This window comes from Mus musculus, chromosome 2, assembly GCF_000001635.26.
Source record: "Mus musculus strain C57BL/6J chromosome 2, GRCm38.p6 C57BL/6J".
NCBI lineage: Eukaryota > Metazoa > Chordata > Mammalia > Rodentia > Muridae > Mus > Mus musculus.
The window spans coordinates 161,895,015-161,911,464 of record NC_000068.7 but is presented as its reverse complement, the minus strand read 5'-3'; the positions used below and the strand labels follow the sequence as shown (position 1 = coordinate 161,911,464).

The following is a 16,450-nucleotide window of genomic DNA, read 5'->3' as shown; positions in this document are numbered from 1 at the left end:
TCTATTCACCTAGCAAGTATGTAGTATCTTTTAAAGATACTATTTATAATTTCAATAAAAACAAATAAAATGGACATTAAAGAAGCCTCCACCAAAACGGTACATTATACTTGTGATAGGAAGATATAATATTATAAAATAGAATAATATAAAGGCAAATTACCTTTAAGCAATTACAATGAAAAACCCAAACATTAAAGAAAAAAGTGCATGCTGATCCAAAAATGTATTTATACTAAGAAAAGATGGCTAGTTAAGACAGTTGTGAAGACGAACTTTAATATTACATGGCTAAAGACAAAGTTTAATAATTACATATGTGTGTGTATCATGTATGTATTATCACCTAAACATATTATATGTGTATACATATATATATATGTATATATATAAACCTATACATATAACATATAATATAGTATGAAATATAGATTATAATATGTATAGATGTTTTGCATATATGTGTGCAGTGCCCATGGAGGCCAGAAGAGGATGTATTATTTCTCCTGAGACTAGGGTTACAAATGGTTGTGATCTACAATGTGGGCACTGAAAATTGAACCCAGGTCCTCTATAAAAGTCATCTTCCATCTCCTGGTTTTCTATCTATTGAGACAAATCATTATTTATTAAGAAAATATGATGTTCATGCAGGGTTGGTCTAAAAGAACAGATAAACAACACAGAACTCGGGACCCATATCCTCGAGGAAACATGGTAGACGTTAGAAGTGGCACAGCAGGAAATCAAGTGATTCATGTAGCGAATGGCACTGCACTGCAGGTGTGCATTTACTAAAGGTCATTTTATCAGAAGCATAAATTGCAAGCTTTTCATTGCAAACATTTAAAACATACTGTTGGACCTTGGAATAGAGAAAGTATCTCTTCAAAAAACACCCATGGAAGGAGTTACAGAAACAAAGTTTGGAGCTGAGATGAAAGGATGGACCATCTAGAGACTGCCATACCCGGGGATCCATCCCATAATCAGCCTCCAAACACTGACACCATTGCATACACTAGCAAGATTGTGCTGAAAGGACCCGATATAGCTGTCTCTTATGAGGCTATGCCGGGGCCTAGCAAACACAGAAGTGGATGCTCACAGTCAGCTATTGGATGGATCACAGGGCCCCCAATGGAGGAGCTAGAGAAAGTACCCAAGGAGCTAAAGGGGTCTGCAGTCCTATAGGTGGAACAACAATATGAACTAACCAGTACCCCTCCAGAGCTCGTGTCTACATATGTATCAGAAGATAGCCTAGTCAGCCATTATTGGAAAGAGAGGTCCATTGGTCTTGCAAACTTTATATGCCCCAGTACAGGGGAAAGCCAGGGCCAAGAAGTGGGAGTGGGAGGGTAGGGGAGTGGGGGGAAGGGTATGGGGGACTTTTGAGATAGCATTTGAAATGTAAATGATGAAAATACCTAATAAAAATAAATAAATAAAAATACTATTTTTAGGGTTTTTCAGGAGTCCAATCTACAATAAGTATTTTGATGGAAGAATATTTAGGAGGTCACGCTGGACATAGAGAAGGGGAAACGGACAGGAACGAATCAGGGCAAGACACACTAACCAGCAGCTCCATCAAATGCTGGATTTTAGAACAGTGCCATTCAAAGTGTGACGCAAACACAGGCATTGAATCATTCACTCTTTCTCCATGACAGATGAGAACAAGCACACACGCCAAGTGTTTTAAGAAGAGAAATGTTTGTTTTTCATTGCTTTTAAGTGTTACTTTTAGTTTTTAATTTTATTTCCCCAGTGATCCATACTTAAAGTGATTTATTATAGCATCAGTCTGCGGTGAGTTGGAAATGTCTTTATCATCTTCACTGTCCTAACCACCCACCACTACCACCCTTCCCCCTGCCACATGCAAGTCACCAGGATTTCAATGTTTTTAAGACTTTGATTAGAGCCAGTGGAATATGAATTTATCAAACCAGGGGTGAGAAAACATGGATGTCCACTCATCAGCTTCCTATCTTTCGTGACTGGTGGATGTTTTATAAACTTAACAGCACTTCTTATCTCCCCTGTGTGGTGACCACGGTTATTCCCATGGCCTTGGGTAAAGAGAATGTGAGGTGTTTGAGTATGTGTATGTTCAGTTGGATAGGGCTAGGGTACCAACAGTGTCTGCTTCTCTCTCTCTCTCTCTCTCTCTCTCTCTCTCTTACACACACACACACACACACAAAATGTGAAGGCCTCTGATAAATTCAAATATTTTAAAAATTAATAACTAATCTATATCCAAAGGCAAATAAATACAAGGCACAAACTGAGAGGTTTACTAGTTTGTTTGTTTTTTTTTTCCTGTGCTGGGAATAGAACCCAGGACTCTGATTGAAACAGGCTGCCTCTGAATGTAGCCCAGCCCTCAGATTGTATAAAAATGTAACACTTGTTTTATGAAATAAAGAAACCAGGACATCAACACAAAGAGGCAGTATAGTCAACAAACATTATCATATGTTCAGCTCACTTAGTACATAGGTAATAACAGAGAATCTCTGCAAAGTGTCATTTGCACTTACCAGGTGGCCTAGACTTTCAAGACTGATCATACCAAGTATTCTTCAAGGATATAGAAATGTGGGAACTTACAGAAGACTGCACAAGAGAGTCCAAAATGCTGGTACCACTTTGGCATTACTCAGAACATGTGTAGAGTGATAAGCTCTTTGATCTACCTATTCCTAAGTACACCTTGGCAACAGTGTGCACTATGGGAGGAACCATCTATTTTCCCTGGATAGAGTTGAGAAAGAAACTGTAAGCACTATGAGGCACCATCTCAAGAAGTAGGCATCCAGAGGTGGAAGCCCCCTCCAAGCCAACCAGAACTAGTGAGCCACATCCCAAATGACAGAAGATAAAAGCCCTCAGGGTATAAATAGGTAGGATCTTGAAGATGAGCTAAAGTCCCTATCTCTCCTTCCAGAAGATTCTCAACTACAGCCACAAGGCTTGAGTCTACCTTAGTAAAATCTGGTATACATTCGAAGAGATTTAAAATAAACATACATTCATGTAAGCCATGCACAAGAGAGAGCCATCTGGAAATAATCCAATATTTAATCTAAAGTAGAATGATGAGATAAAGCTAAAAAGAAAATGACAATGTCAAGAACTGAAGAGAATTAATATACAGTTGATGGATTGCCAGATGTCCTAGAATGGCAAACAGAAGTCTAGGAACACCTTATCTGTATGAAAGAAAGAAAGAAACCAAATGACCTACTGTCCAGGTGGCACATGTATATATTGATGACTCCATATAAGAATTTAGGCTGGTTACCATAAAATTTTGTAGTCCTCATTGTGTTGATGTTGGTGGAATGGGGAAAGGAGCCAATGAAGAGAGGCACAAAGTGAGTAACACCTTGCTTTTTGTACAGTCAACATGCTATTATTTTTATAAATACTTGGTAAACACAGCCAAACTTTATATATATTTGATATCATGCAAAGCAAAAGAGAAGCTTTTAATGTAATGCAAAACAAGAGTAATGCAATTATGAAAATGCAATTAGTAGAAAGCAACAGAAATTCCATAGTTTTAATCAAGGGACCCAAAGAGAAACGTGAGTAGAGGAAGCTTTAAATAGTGTTACTATGTAGAGGGACCTGAGGTTACAGAGACGGCCTTTGCCCTCAAAAGAAGAGGAAAAGGAAAATGCAAGAATCAGTTCTGTTGGAATAGCTTTGAATTTTTATAAAATTATTGCTAAGTTCTTCTGACTACTATTTCTTTGACACAAGGTCTCATGTAACTGTGGTTACTCTCATATGTGTTCTGTAGAAAGGTTGGCTTTGGACCTCTGATCCTCTCATCTCCACTGCCCAAGCACTAGGATTAGGAGTATGTGTTCTCCTTGAAGAATAAATGGGTAACTGTACCCCAGACATATGGAAAGGGAGTAATAATGAAAGAGAAGACCTAGCTCTGCTGCATCTTAAAACATGTCATCCCATACTACAGGGAGATACTGTCATAGTAGGAGCTATGACTCAGTGAAGGCTGAAAACATATGCCAGGGTATAAAATAAGCCACCGTGGAAAGATGGCATTTTAAATCATAGTGGAAAGTTTTCACTGGCCGAGTAATTTTCCCAAGAATGTTGCAAGGAATTATGGGTAAATTTCTACTCTGTGCAATATAGAAAATACATTCCAGATGGATGACAGTTTTAGATCGAACGCGAAAAATGGCAGTAACATAAAAACGTCGTAATAATTACTCACTGGTGTTTTTTATTTGCTTGATCTGTGATGAGAAAGATAATCTGCCCTCAGCTGGAAAGCCTAGTGCTACCAGCTTGAGTTTCACCACCATGACCTCCATTAGACAAACCTCTCTGTCCATTTCCATCCCACAGAATTTCCCACCAAGCAACCCTCTCTACCAACCAGGGAGGCCTTCTTCCACTAGACAAACCTCCCCCATCTTCAGACAAGCTCTCAGATGAATCAGCAGAAACCCCCTTTCTCTCCATTTCACTCCTCAATGATTAAACCATCTCCACTCTCCCCAATTTCTTGCACTGCTGGAAGACAGATTATCTCCAACTCTCTGAGAAAAATTAAGCCATCAGGGTACTGAAGCTCCCCGTCTGAGCAGCTCCATCTGTTCGTCTGCTTTCCATCTCTCACAGTGGGAAGGGGACTTCTCCCCATCCATTCCTGCTCTCACCTTTACTGGGGACTCCCAAGTCAGCCCTCTTTCTCTTTCTTACCCTTCCAGTGTGTGGCCCCTTTTGGATTATTTTTAGCAACGCTAGCCATGGCATACCCCCACTGCCATCTTTGGAAGTGGCCTTTGTCCTTGCTTCACTTCTCACCTCTGCTGTCTTTTGCATTTTCTTACCCATCATAACGAAATTTCTTTGCTCATACCACGTCATCTTCAGCTCCTTTTCAGCCCTCTCCAGGGTAGTGTTACACAGCCAGTCTCCCTAAAGTGTGCTTATTCTAGCCACCAGTGTTGGAACACTAGATTCAACAGTAACTTCAAGGCCACTTCTGAGTTGAAGTTCAGCCATATCCCTCCCTGCTAATCAATCCCTTCCCTCCCCTATCTCCTTCTATAGCTGCTGTAGTGACAACTCAATGTCCTGGTTCCCTATGGCTCCCAGTGTTCTAGCTTTCCTTCTCATTCTTGAGACCAGTTTCCCTTAGCTAAGTCTAGGAGCTTCTTCACTCCCACCCCTCATTTTGTCTATATTCTTGCTGCTGGACCTTTTTCCAGGACATGATTTCAATAGCCAAACATGGGTCTCAGTCTTGTTTTTTCCAAAGGCTATTTACCCACTCTGGCTGGATGTTTTATATATACCTCAAGTCAAAGAGAAGCTGAGCTCACCAGATTCCTCTCCAGAACTAGTCATCCTTTAAGACCCTTCTCTGTATGGATAACAGTCTGATTCGTGGGCTCAATTTAGCAGTGCTGGGTCTCCCTGATACATCCTATCATCGTTACCCTCATCTATCACCATCAACTCACACTGGTTTAGCCTGACAGAAATCTCCCACAGTTCATTTCTCTTCTACACTCCTTGCTCTGATGCAAGCTAACATCCTTTGTCTCCAAAATGACTACAGACTTCCTAACTGATTTTTCTCCTTCCACCCTTGACCTCAGAAAGTTATCCACCACACTCCCCCTGTTCCCTGCATTTACCCTAGATACTTGTACGTATCCATCAACTCTAACTTCCTTCCCATTCAATATCCTGGCTTGCTAGCCTAGCGTGTCTCTGTCTATTGTTCTCCTAGTACTGCATACCCTTACCTGAGAGTGCTGATAATAACTTGAATGAAATTATCTATGAGTAGAGTGACTTAACACATCATGTCTGCTCCCTGGATCGCATGCTTTAAAAGGATTTGACCACAGTTCTCATTTGGGTATCTCTAATGTCAGTAGCAGTTCCCTGATCACATTAAGATTTATTTGAAGAGAAAAGAAGCTAGTTAGGGAGAAGCAGTGGGTATTTTGACTCATTTTCAAAGCGTCTACATACCTCAAAGCTTTAAAAACACAAATGAAAATCTGGCAAAACAAAAACAAAAGTATTTGTAAACTATGCAAAAAGTGTCCCTTTAGTGTCTTCACATGTGGATGCGAGTAACAATTCGCTAAGACAAAGATGAGCAAAAATTAAAAAAAGACACAGCAAGATGAGCCCAGGGTGTAGAAAGCGTGTTCTCAAAAGAATCAGTGCAAATGACTAATTAAAGTGCTTTCCAGTATTCTAAAAATGACACATATACTTAATTTTTTAAATAGTCAGTGTGGGCAGAAATTGGGCCTAGGCATGTTCTTTTGTTGGGAGTCCAGACTTATACATATTTTCTGGGAGGCAATCTGGTAATATGTGTCAAAATCCCTAAAAATAAGATAGTTGATCTACTTAGGCCTACTAAATTAATTGCCACAAATTTGTCTGGAGGACATGAGCAAAGTTGCATGCAGATTCTTTATACGAGTGTTCATCGAAGAAGATGAAATTATGTAATTATGTAATTTGCGAAATCATGGATGAAACTGGAAAATATTGTACTACATGAGGTAACCCAGGCGCAGAGTTTCAAATATCACGTGGAACCGTACCAGCTCAGGAACCCCAAGACTAAGTTCTTGTGCAAAAGAGATTTTAGAGGCCAAAAAATGAAATCTACCTTGGTGGCTAGCTAAGGAAAGGCTGTCCAGAGACTGCCCTGCCTAGGGATCCATCCCATCCATATACAGCTACCAAACCCAGACACTATTGTGGATGTCAACAAGTGCTTACTGACCAGAGCCTGATATAACTGTCTTCTGAGAGGCTCTGCCAGTGCCTGACAAATACAGAGGTGGATGCTCTTGGCTAACCATTGGATTGAGCACAGGGTCCCCCAATGGAGGAACTAGAGAAAGAACCCAAGGAGCTGAAGGGGTTTGCAGCCCCATAGGAGGAACAACAATATGAACTAACCAGTACCCCCAGAGCTCTCCAGGACTAAACCATCAACCAAGAAGTACACATGGAGGGACCCATGTCTCCGGCTGCATATGTAGCAGAGGATGGTCTTGTCGAACATCAGTGGGAGGAGAGGCCTTTGGTCCTATGAAGGCTCTATGTCCTAGTGTAGGGGAATGCCAGGACAGAGAATCGGGTGTGGGTGTGTTGGTGAGCAGAGGGAGGGGGAAGGGATAGGGGTTTTTGGAGGGGAAACCAGGAAAGGGGATAACATTTGAAATGTAAATAAAGAAAATATCTAATAATAATAATAATAATAATAATAATGATAATAATAATAATAATAATAATAATAATAATAAAGAATGTAATCTAATGTTTGTTTTGTTTTGTTTTGTTTTCATGGCAGAAGGAATGGGGGAGAAGGGCAGGATCTTTCAGAGCCATTTTGGGCTGGCTAGAATCCCTTTACATGTTGTCTGTCATGTATAGCTCTCAGATTCTAATTTTTAGGTGTGCGTTTTTGTAGGAGTAAGTTTTGGTAGGAGTCTTGCTACTTGAAAGAGGCCCCCAAGAGGGGAAATACAGGTTTTAACTAAGGGGCGCAGGGCAGGAAACAGAACACACATGATGCGGAAGTGGAATAGGGGAACAGGAAGCTTAAGTGCGCCGGCAGGGACAGGAAATGGGAGAAGGAGCTTCAACGACAAAGTATGTATGAGCATCTCATAAGGAAACCTGTACTTTGCACGGTAACTGAAAAAAGCATGTTTAACCCAGTGCTATCCATAGTCATAAAAAGTTCCAACCATCGCTAACACTCAATAGCGAGAGTTGCTCTGACCATAATGCTGTCACCTGCCCCCAAGAGGTCAGTACGTGTTCTCACAAAATACCTAAGAATTTTAGGAATTTTTTAGTTTTGGTTTTGTTTTGTTTGTTTTTTGAGACAGGGTTTCTCTGTGTAACAGCCCTGACTGTCTTGGAACTCCCTCTGTGAGGTGACAAACTCACAGAGATCCTCCTGCCTCTGCCTATGGAGCACTGGGTTTAAAGGTGTGAACCACCATGCCTGCAAAATTTTAGGAATTTTTCGTATCTATGATTTGTCTAGTTATAAAAGAAGTAAAAATATGAGCATATACTGTATGAATTAATTTTGAAAAAATGTAAATTCAATTTTATATTTAAAATGTATGTGTGTGCATATACAGCCATGAAATACTGGAAAACTATGTTTGGGTTTGAATGGCAGTGATTTTGTTGTTCATTCTCTTTTAAAGTTTTTGGCTTTTTTTTTCTAGTGTTTTGTCTCCTTTTCCCTCTTTTATTGAAAATAGATTCCGTGCTCCCATACATTGTATCCTGTTTTCAGTTTTCCTCTCCCTACTCCTCCCGGCTCCTCCCCACCTTCCTTCCCTTCCAGCTCCATTCACTTTCTGTCTCTCATTAACATAAGCTCCTAAGAGATAACAAAATAATAACATATTTAATAATAATAAAATATTTAATATTTAATAGCAAAGCATAACAAAATAAAATAAGATTAAAAATATCAAATTTGGATAAAGCAAACCAATGGAAGGAAGAGAGCCCAAGAAGAAGGCACAGAATAGAGACCCACAAGTTCACACACTCAGGAGTCCCATTAAAAAATATTAAACTGAAAACTATAGCATGTATTCCTATGACCTGGTACCAACCCGAAGATCTTCTTGTATATTCTTAATATCAACAAATTATATGCATCATGTCCATAATGAGAAAAGCTAAATGCATTTTAATTTGACAATGGGGAACTGATTACAGCATGTGCTTGAGGCTCTATTTAGAGAGGCATAGCACGATGACTAAGAGTGTATGCTTTGAAGTTGGGAGACAGGTGTTCCACTCCCTCTTCACAACTTAAGAGTGCTGTGACCTTGACCGAGTTAGCTATTTCTCACAGCTTCATTTCCTTTATCAGCATGAAGGGGATAATACATACTTGACCGATCTGTTTTGTAGTTTAAGTGAAAAATAATATATGTAACATTCCAATCAAAGAGTAAGCACTTAGTAAGAGTACCTGCTTTTATAATGCTGGGTAAGCACTTGGGAATGCTGAGTAAGCACGTAGAGTACTTGCTTGTATAATGCTGAAGTATAAAAAGATCTGGTAATGATTTACATGAATTCTTCATTCTCTAAGGGCTTATAAATGGAAGTTTGGGGAATCATTTACTCTCTGGCTCAGCATCTTCTAGACTGTTGTGTGAGGATGCTGGATCCAGCCAGAAGATACTGATGGAAAGACTAGCCTATTACTGAAGCAGTCCTTGGGAAATTGTGCTCATTAGGGCCAAATACTGGCATAAGTCATGCATCAGCCTCTTTATCCAACCAGCAAGTGGATATTAAGCATCTACCCAACAAGGGATTAAGAGACTCAGCAGAATTATGAGTTAGCTGACTTCTTAGAGCAAGATGAGGTCTCCTAATTGGGTACATGGTTAAAGATGGATCCAGAAATTAAGAAACCAAGAAAACATTTTCTAAAGTTGGAGAAAATTTGGCAGGACCAAGGCAATGTATTATTAAAATGATGGCAAATCTATTTTGCATGCATCAAATCACATTCCTAAAGCTGGCTGGAGCCTACTTACATCCCCTGTGCCTGATTTGGTTCACATCATCAGTGGGCTTACTCAATAGGTGAATGAAAAGCTGTCACTTCATGAGTCAAATCCATCTCACTGTCTGTCTATGGAAATAAAGGTTTGTCTAAATACATCCATATTTATTCATTTACAGATCCTCAATGGCCAATTTTTTGTTGTTGTTCTACAATAATAGAGTCAAGAACATGGATCAGAAATAGTATCAGCCACCAGTCCTAAAATGACGTAGAAGGTAATATTAGGCTCACAGCATTTCCTTTCTGTAGTTCCAGGAGCTGTTCCTCTCGAGTCCATCCAAGGGGGTCCCTTTGAGGAGAAGATCTACATCCAGTGGAAACCTCCCAATGAGACCAATGGGGTCATCACACTCTATGAGGTAAGGAGGCTCCTGGGCTACTTCAGTTGGCTCAGCTTCATTCAGTGAGTGAACACCTGCTCCTTCCAGGGCATAAAGGTGAGTGAGACAGAAGCAGGGCACAGAGTTGGGCCATTTTGATCATGCCAAAGAGAAATACATGTGGACATACCAGGCATTGACATGATCATGGTTAGAAGTGATCTCTTTGGCAAATGAATCGATAGTTCAAAGCATCAGATTGCCCTAATGTACAAGAGAAGACCAACACCTGGAATGTGGAAGCTAAAGTTCATATGGGACATGACAATGCACAATGTTCATGATGAATCATTACATATATTGTATAAATTATATATCTATATTAGCATATATATTATCATGTTTAGGTGTTTACTTGGTGAATGTGTTCCTCCTGAAGATGCTCTATCCCATGTCTAATATGATAAAGCTTTGCTGATGGGTGGGGAGGATTATGAACTGCCATGTGTGTGTTTATATGTGTATGTGCATGTACGTGCACATGCATGCATGTGTGTATCATACCTTGGGTTTTGAGAAAATCCTATAGCTATTCTGTTTCAAGAGGAAAAGATTCCTGAGTTTTAACTTGCTCTGTGCCCAAAGCCTATTGTATCATTAGCTCCCTAGTAGTTCATAATACTTCTACCCATTAGCAAAGCTTTATCATATTAGACATGGATCAGGCCATTTTCAGGAGGAACACACTTACCAAACAAACCCCTGAAGATGGTGAACTAAGCTATATTGAAGGCCATTGCAGGACAAAGGCAAAACTGTCTCCATACAGGCTGATACCTAAGTCTAGGATCAACATGGGGGTAAGACTGACTTTCCTTTTATTGCTGTATTCTGAGACACTATGAGTTTCTAATACTGGACAGAGTAGAAAAACAGGGTGAAACAGATGAGAGGCATGGATGGTGAAGTTTAAAAAGCTATGGCCTTGTGTCTGATAAGCTTGTCTGTATTCTCAGATTCCCCTTGGTTGCCCCCTCCTCTCTTTAGACCTGATGTCTTACCTAAACAATGAAGGTACCAATCACTACTTCAGACCACAGCACATCTAAAGAGACAAAAAGTCCAGGGATTCACAGGCTGAAACATGAACCCTGACTTATAAAGTTTATATGGCAAACCACAATGCTCTTGGTGAATCACGCCATATATATAAGACCTTGGGTTAGTCTCCTGTGTTTCAAGGGTAAAAGACTCCTGAGTTGTAACTTTCTTTGTGCCAAAAATATAATATTAGCGAACTGGTAGTTAATACCCCCACTCCTCTGCAAGGCTTATATCACTAACTGTTCATGAAGAAACAGTCACCTATAGAGGGTGGGTTCAGGGAGGAAGCTGGGGGCATTATAAAGTCTTTTACAGTGAAGGATCAGGATTGGTCTAATGAACTCATATGATTTTTAGAGATATGGGTGGTCCTCAAGTGTCTCTGAAACATATTAGCACTAGGTACAATAAAAAACACCTTGTCTCACCGGACACCTAGCCTCCAAGGATCTAGCTAACAGCTTCATTTTACAAAGTGCAGGGATCATGATGCTATCCCCAGGCTTAGCACTTGGAAGGAGGAATACAAGCACCCGAATGCCTATGAACCTTTCTGGGCCACAGAGAACAATCTTTCTTTCTTCCCGTGTTCATCATTGGAGAAGCATTCCTCTTGGCACACTTGGCTAAGGATATGGTCAAAACATTATCTGGGAAGAAAGAGAGACATGAATCACATTGATTCACAGTAACTCATAGTTGTGTGCTTTTCACTGTAGAGACTACAACCCGAGAGAAAGAAAGAAAGTAAAAGAAAAAGAGAAAGAGACAGAGGAGGAGGGAGAGGGAGGCAGAGGAATAGACAGACAAGCAAACAAACACAGGCAGACAGAGATTGACAGAAGGAGACACAGAGAGAAATTTATTATGCATAGCAGCCTGTTCTTTATGCAGAAAGGGGAAAGATCCACGATTTAGGGAGTGGTAGTATTATCATATGTGATTTCTCCATTCTAGAAGTATATGGATTTAGAATTCAAGGACCAGGAACATTGAAAAGATTTTAGGACTCAACATAAGCTATTTTACCATCACTATTAACATTTAATTTTGAAAAATGTAATTCCAAAAATACAAAAGGATATCATTGTATAATAAAAGGCTCTGAAATTGAATGAATTTAGCTTTATGAATAGCTCATGACAATTGCCTTATTTTTTTCATTTGAAACGATGATGGCTTGGTCATGAAAAGGCTCTGTACTTGCACTTACCTTATTTTGGAAACCACGAAGTTCCACTGTTTTGGCTCTGTGCCTGCATCTCAGCATACACTTCTTTCTCAAGAGCAACATCAGTTTCTATATCACAGGGCTATTGTGCTGGACTAGCAAAGCAACACCTTGGTGTTTTGGGATTAGAATAAAGAAGTAGATGATTAGAGAAGGTAGCAGCAACAGTTATGAATTAGACACATTGAGTAATAACTCCCGAACTTGTGGCATCTGTGTGAGGTACACTCTGGAGCACTAGACACAAAGAAGAAAGCAAGATGGAACAGCTTATCTGCCTTACTTAGTTGTGAACCAGCCACCTTGTGGAGTCTCAAAGACCTAATTCTATTTCCATGATGGATTCTTGGAAATGGCTCTGTGGAGACATTTCCAAGTAACTTCTTGGCTTCTCCTCAGGCTATGATGATAGAGAACCAGGGCCATAAGATTAAAGTTGACTGATACTACCATGAGCCTTTTGGGAACACACCAAAACCTTTTGGGGGATTCTGTGAAGGAATCTAGGAGTTTATATGTTTAGTCCATTGTATTCTGTAGGTAAGCATGACTGTGATGGCAAATGTCCCAAGCTAATGTGGTCCAAGCATTGTAAGAATGTTGAATTACAGATCAGAAGCTAAGTTTAGTTCATTATGTGGTAAGTGGGCTATGGTACATCAGTGGGATGTGGTACATCTCTTAGGATTGCAGGCTTCTCGACTGGAAAAAACATAGTAAATAATAATAATAATAATAGATAGTAATGTATTGTTAACCTTACATAAAAATGAAGAAGTTGAGGAATGGCAATGTGACATGTTGTTGGCTCATACAGCCAGGGTGACATGCATATCCCTGTCTCCTGAGTTCAGGTGCAGCCTCTGATATAACACAGAGTAGTTCATGGGCTTGTATCACCTGGGGACTGCAGAGATGTAACATGTTAGGCCCCATCAATAAACAGAAAAGTCAGATTCTCCAGTTTAACTAGACCCTTGGTAGGATCATATGAGCATTAAAAGATGAGAAGCTCTTTTCTAGAAAACACTGCTTTTTAGAAAATATTTTGCAACTCAGCAAATAGTATGCCCTCTTGAGCAAAGAGAGGTGGTATTCCTTCTACCATCAACTCAAGCCAACCTTGCCCCTGAGAGCAAATAGGGGGCCCTTGCTTTTAGAGACATACATTACAAAATGTGTTTATGGTACAAATTCCAAATTTAATTAGATAAAACTAATTTGCTTTTTAAAATTAGGATCCCACTATAATTTTCAGAGATAAACCCATAAATTACAAAATGTTGTCTTCTAGCCTCAAAAAGAATACCTTTGTTACAGAGAAAATGGGATGACACAAATGGAAGAAAAAATAGACTGTTTATGCCTTTCTATATACAACTCAACCTGACTCTGCAAAGCCGAAGTATGTATATGCTAGAGTTCACACACACACATATACAAATGCACACACACACACACACACACACACACACACACACACACACACAGAGAGAGAGAGAGAGAGAGAGAGAGAGAGAGAGAGAGAGAGAGAGAGAACTTCTCTTCCATTGTTAAAACCATGTATCTTAAACAGAGTTGGTCCAAGCAGTGTTAAAATAAAATTTCTTCCCCTTTAAATCCACTTCACACAACAAACTCTGGATTTATCCTTAAACAGTCCTGCACACCCAATTCTAAATCTAAGTGGTTTTTGATTAAGTACCATTCTGTCTCTGAACTTTGGTCTTCACTTTATGATCTGAAAGTGTCAAACTGTCCTGGGCTTCAACTGTGTAAGAACTGAGGCATACATAAACCCATGTCAACAGGCCAAGCAAAGGTTATAAACCTCTGTGCGTTTACTGTGCCTTTAACCTGAACAGAGTCTGGGAAAGCCAAGCAAGGAGGACACAAAGAAACTCAGTGGTGCAGCAGCCCTGCAGTAGGAATGACAGACATGTCTGACAAACAGGCCTATAGCTAGCTGGTCTGGGCAACTTTGTGGATTCTTCTTTTTCCATCCTTTTATCCCCACCCCCACCCAGGTATTCAACCCCTAACACTAGATAGGAGAGAGACAAGGATGGAAGGGAGAGGGGAATTAGGAAGATCCTCGAATCTAATTATTTCCCTTTTGTTTCCTCTTTGATCAAGGCTACCAAACTGCAGCCAATCTCCCTAAACAACCACACACCACCAACCACACCTCTCAGAGCTCTAACATTTATATACTCTCTGAAAAGCTCTCAGAATTCAAGATTTCACATAATCGAAGAAGCTGTCTACAGCTGGCAAAACTACACCTCTGCTAGAGCACAAGGCAAAGCATAATCAGCTGCTGTGGACAGTGAAGTAGCTCCATATCCCCATACCTGGGATTAAAATGAAAACATACGCTTAGAATAGTTCCATGGTTTTTAAAGAAACGCAGATTCCAGAATTCTCAAAACTGTCATTACAGAGGCACACACACACACACACACATACACACACACACACACACGCACACACACACACACACACACATGCACGCACACACACACACACACACACACGTGGAGAACAGAAGATATCAGATATTCTACTCTGTCACTCTCTATATGATTCCTTTGAGGCCTGCATCTCTCATTGGACTTGGAGCTTATCTCAGTGTTTGTTTGTTTTCTTTTTTTTTTGTTTTCATTTTGTTTTGTTTTTGGCTAGGCTGACTGACCAACAAGCCACGACACTATCTATTCTTCTCAGTGCTGGGGTTTCAGGCAGATGCAGCCATGTCTTCCTCTCTACACAGATGCCACAGATCTGACTCCATTCCCCATGCTTGTTCAGCAAATGCTCTTCCCCACCAAGCCATCTACCCAGCTGGGAGAATCATAGTCTTAAAAGAGCACCTCACTGTTCTGGTGAATAGTACACTCTGGGTTACACAGGTGTCTTGTGAGTATAGGAAATGCACCAGGAGGCAAGACCATTTTCATCTTCTATGACAGTGTGACGAGGGCTCACTGTTCTATTGTACCTGGATAGAAAACTTGAAGAATTGTTATAGCTTCCTCTTTCTTATTTCTGACAGACCTTGACAGTTTCCACTCAATCACATGTTTTTATTTGTTTTTTTGTTGTTGTTTTGTTTTGTTTTGTTTTGTTTTTTTTTGTTTTGTTTTGTTTTGTTTTTTACCTTGATGAGCTTTTGGAGCCTGGGCGGGTTAGCTTCTGGACTTTCCTCCCGTAAAGGATGCGAGTCTCACCGTGACTCTGTTCACCTTCTGTGGACCAGCAGTAGTCAGCACAACTTCCCAGAGAAGGAAGAACTCAGACTTCGCAGCAGCACCTGTAGGAAGTTTGGATGAAGGGCCTCCGGTCACTGGGTATTCTTACTTCTGCGCAAGATGACGAATGCATGTCTGTGATTTATTCCCTGACTGAGTGACAGGTGATGGTCCAGATGGCAGTATCATCATCACAACATGGAGCCACACACTAGATGGAGGTGCCAAATCTCAGGCTCCAGAACCATGGAATCAGATCTTCTCTTACCAAGATCCCCCAATGACCCATGTGTACATTACAGCATAGAAAGTTCTGTTCTAAAAGATACTCTAAAGTCTCCCCATTTGGAACTTAAGAAGGAGGTGGTAGAGTTTGTTAGGGAATTATCAGCTCATCTGGTACTATCTGGCTAATAAAAGCATGGCAGCCATCACATGGAGGATTTGACCATGTGCTAAGGAATGCCTCTTTTCAACAGGCTCCAAAGAGCTGAGTGTCTTCATTAACAGTATAAAAATCTTGCTATTTACAATTTTGTTTTGTTTTGTTTTTATGGCTGGGTGGGATTCCAACATTCATCAGTTAGGACTTGGATACGAGAGAAGGACAGTACAGCACCCTGATTCACGTTTTAGGGACAACTATGACTCTTCAAACTCAGACCATGGCAATATTGGACTGAAGCTTCCAGCCAGAAATAGGTACCCAAGGGCAAAAACCTGTCAAGCAATTGTCTCAAAGTTCTTCAATAAAATCATTGGGAGACAAGCTGCTCAGAGTTCATGAAAAATAGTAATCAATCCGTGTTTCAGTTCAATTAATTGTGCTCATCTCTGCCCCAAAATAAAATTCACACAGCGTGAGGGAATTGGGCCAGAAGATGTT

The 16,450-nt window shown here is 40.3% G+C and overlaps 1 protein-coding gene across 17 annotated transcripts in view; it reads left to right on the top strand.

Annotated features, from left to right (window-relative positions):
- Ptprt (protein tyrosine phosphatase, receptor type, T) overlaps positions 1-16,450 on the top strand; it is a 1,139,160-nt gene that overhangs the window by 749,683 nt on the left and 373,027 nt on the right. For all 17 annotated transcript variants that reach the window (NM_021464.5, NM_001291149.1, NM_001291151.1 and 14 more), the window contains exon 9: positions 9,908-10,017. In NM_021464.5, coding sequence (NP_067439.1) covers positions 9,908-10,017 — 110 coding nt within the window. The remainder of the gene's footprint in view (positions 1-9,907; positions 10,018-16,450) is intronic.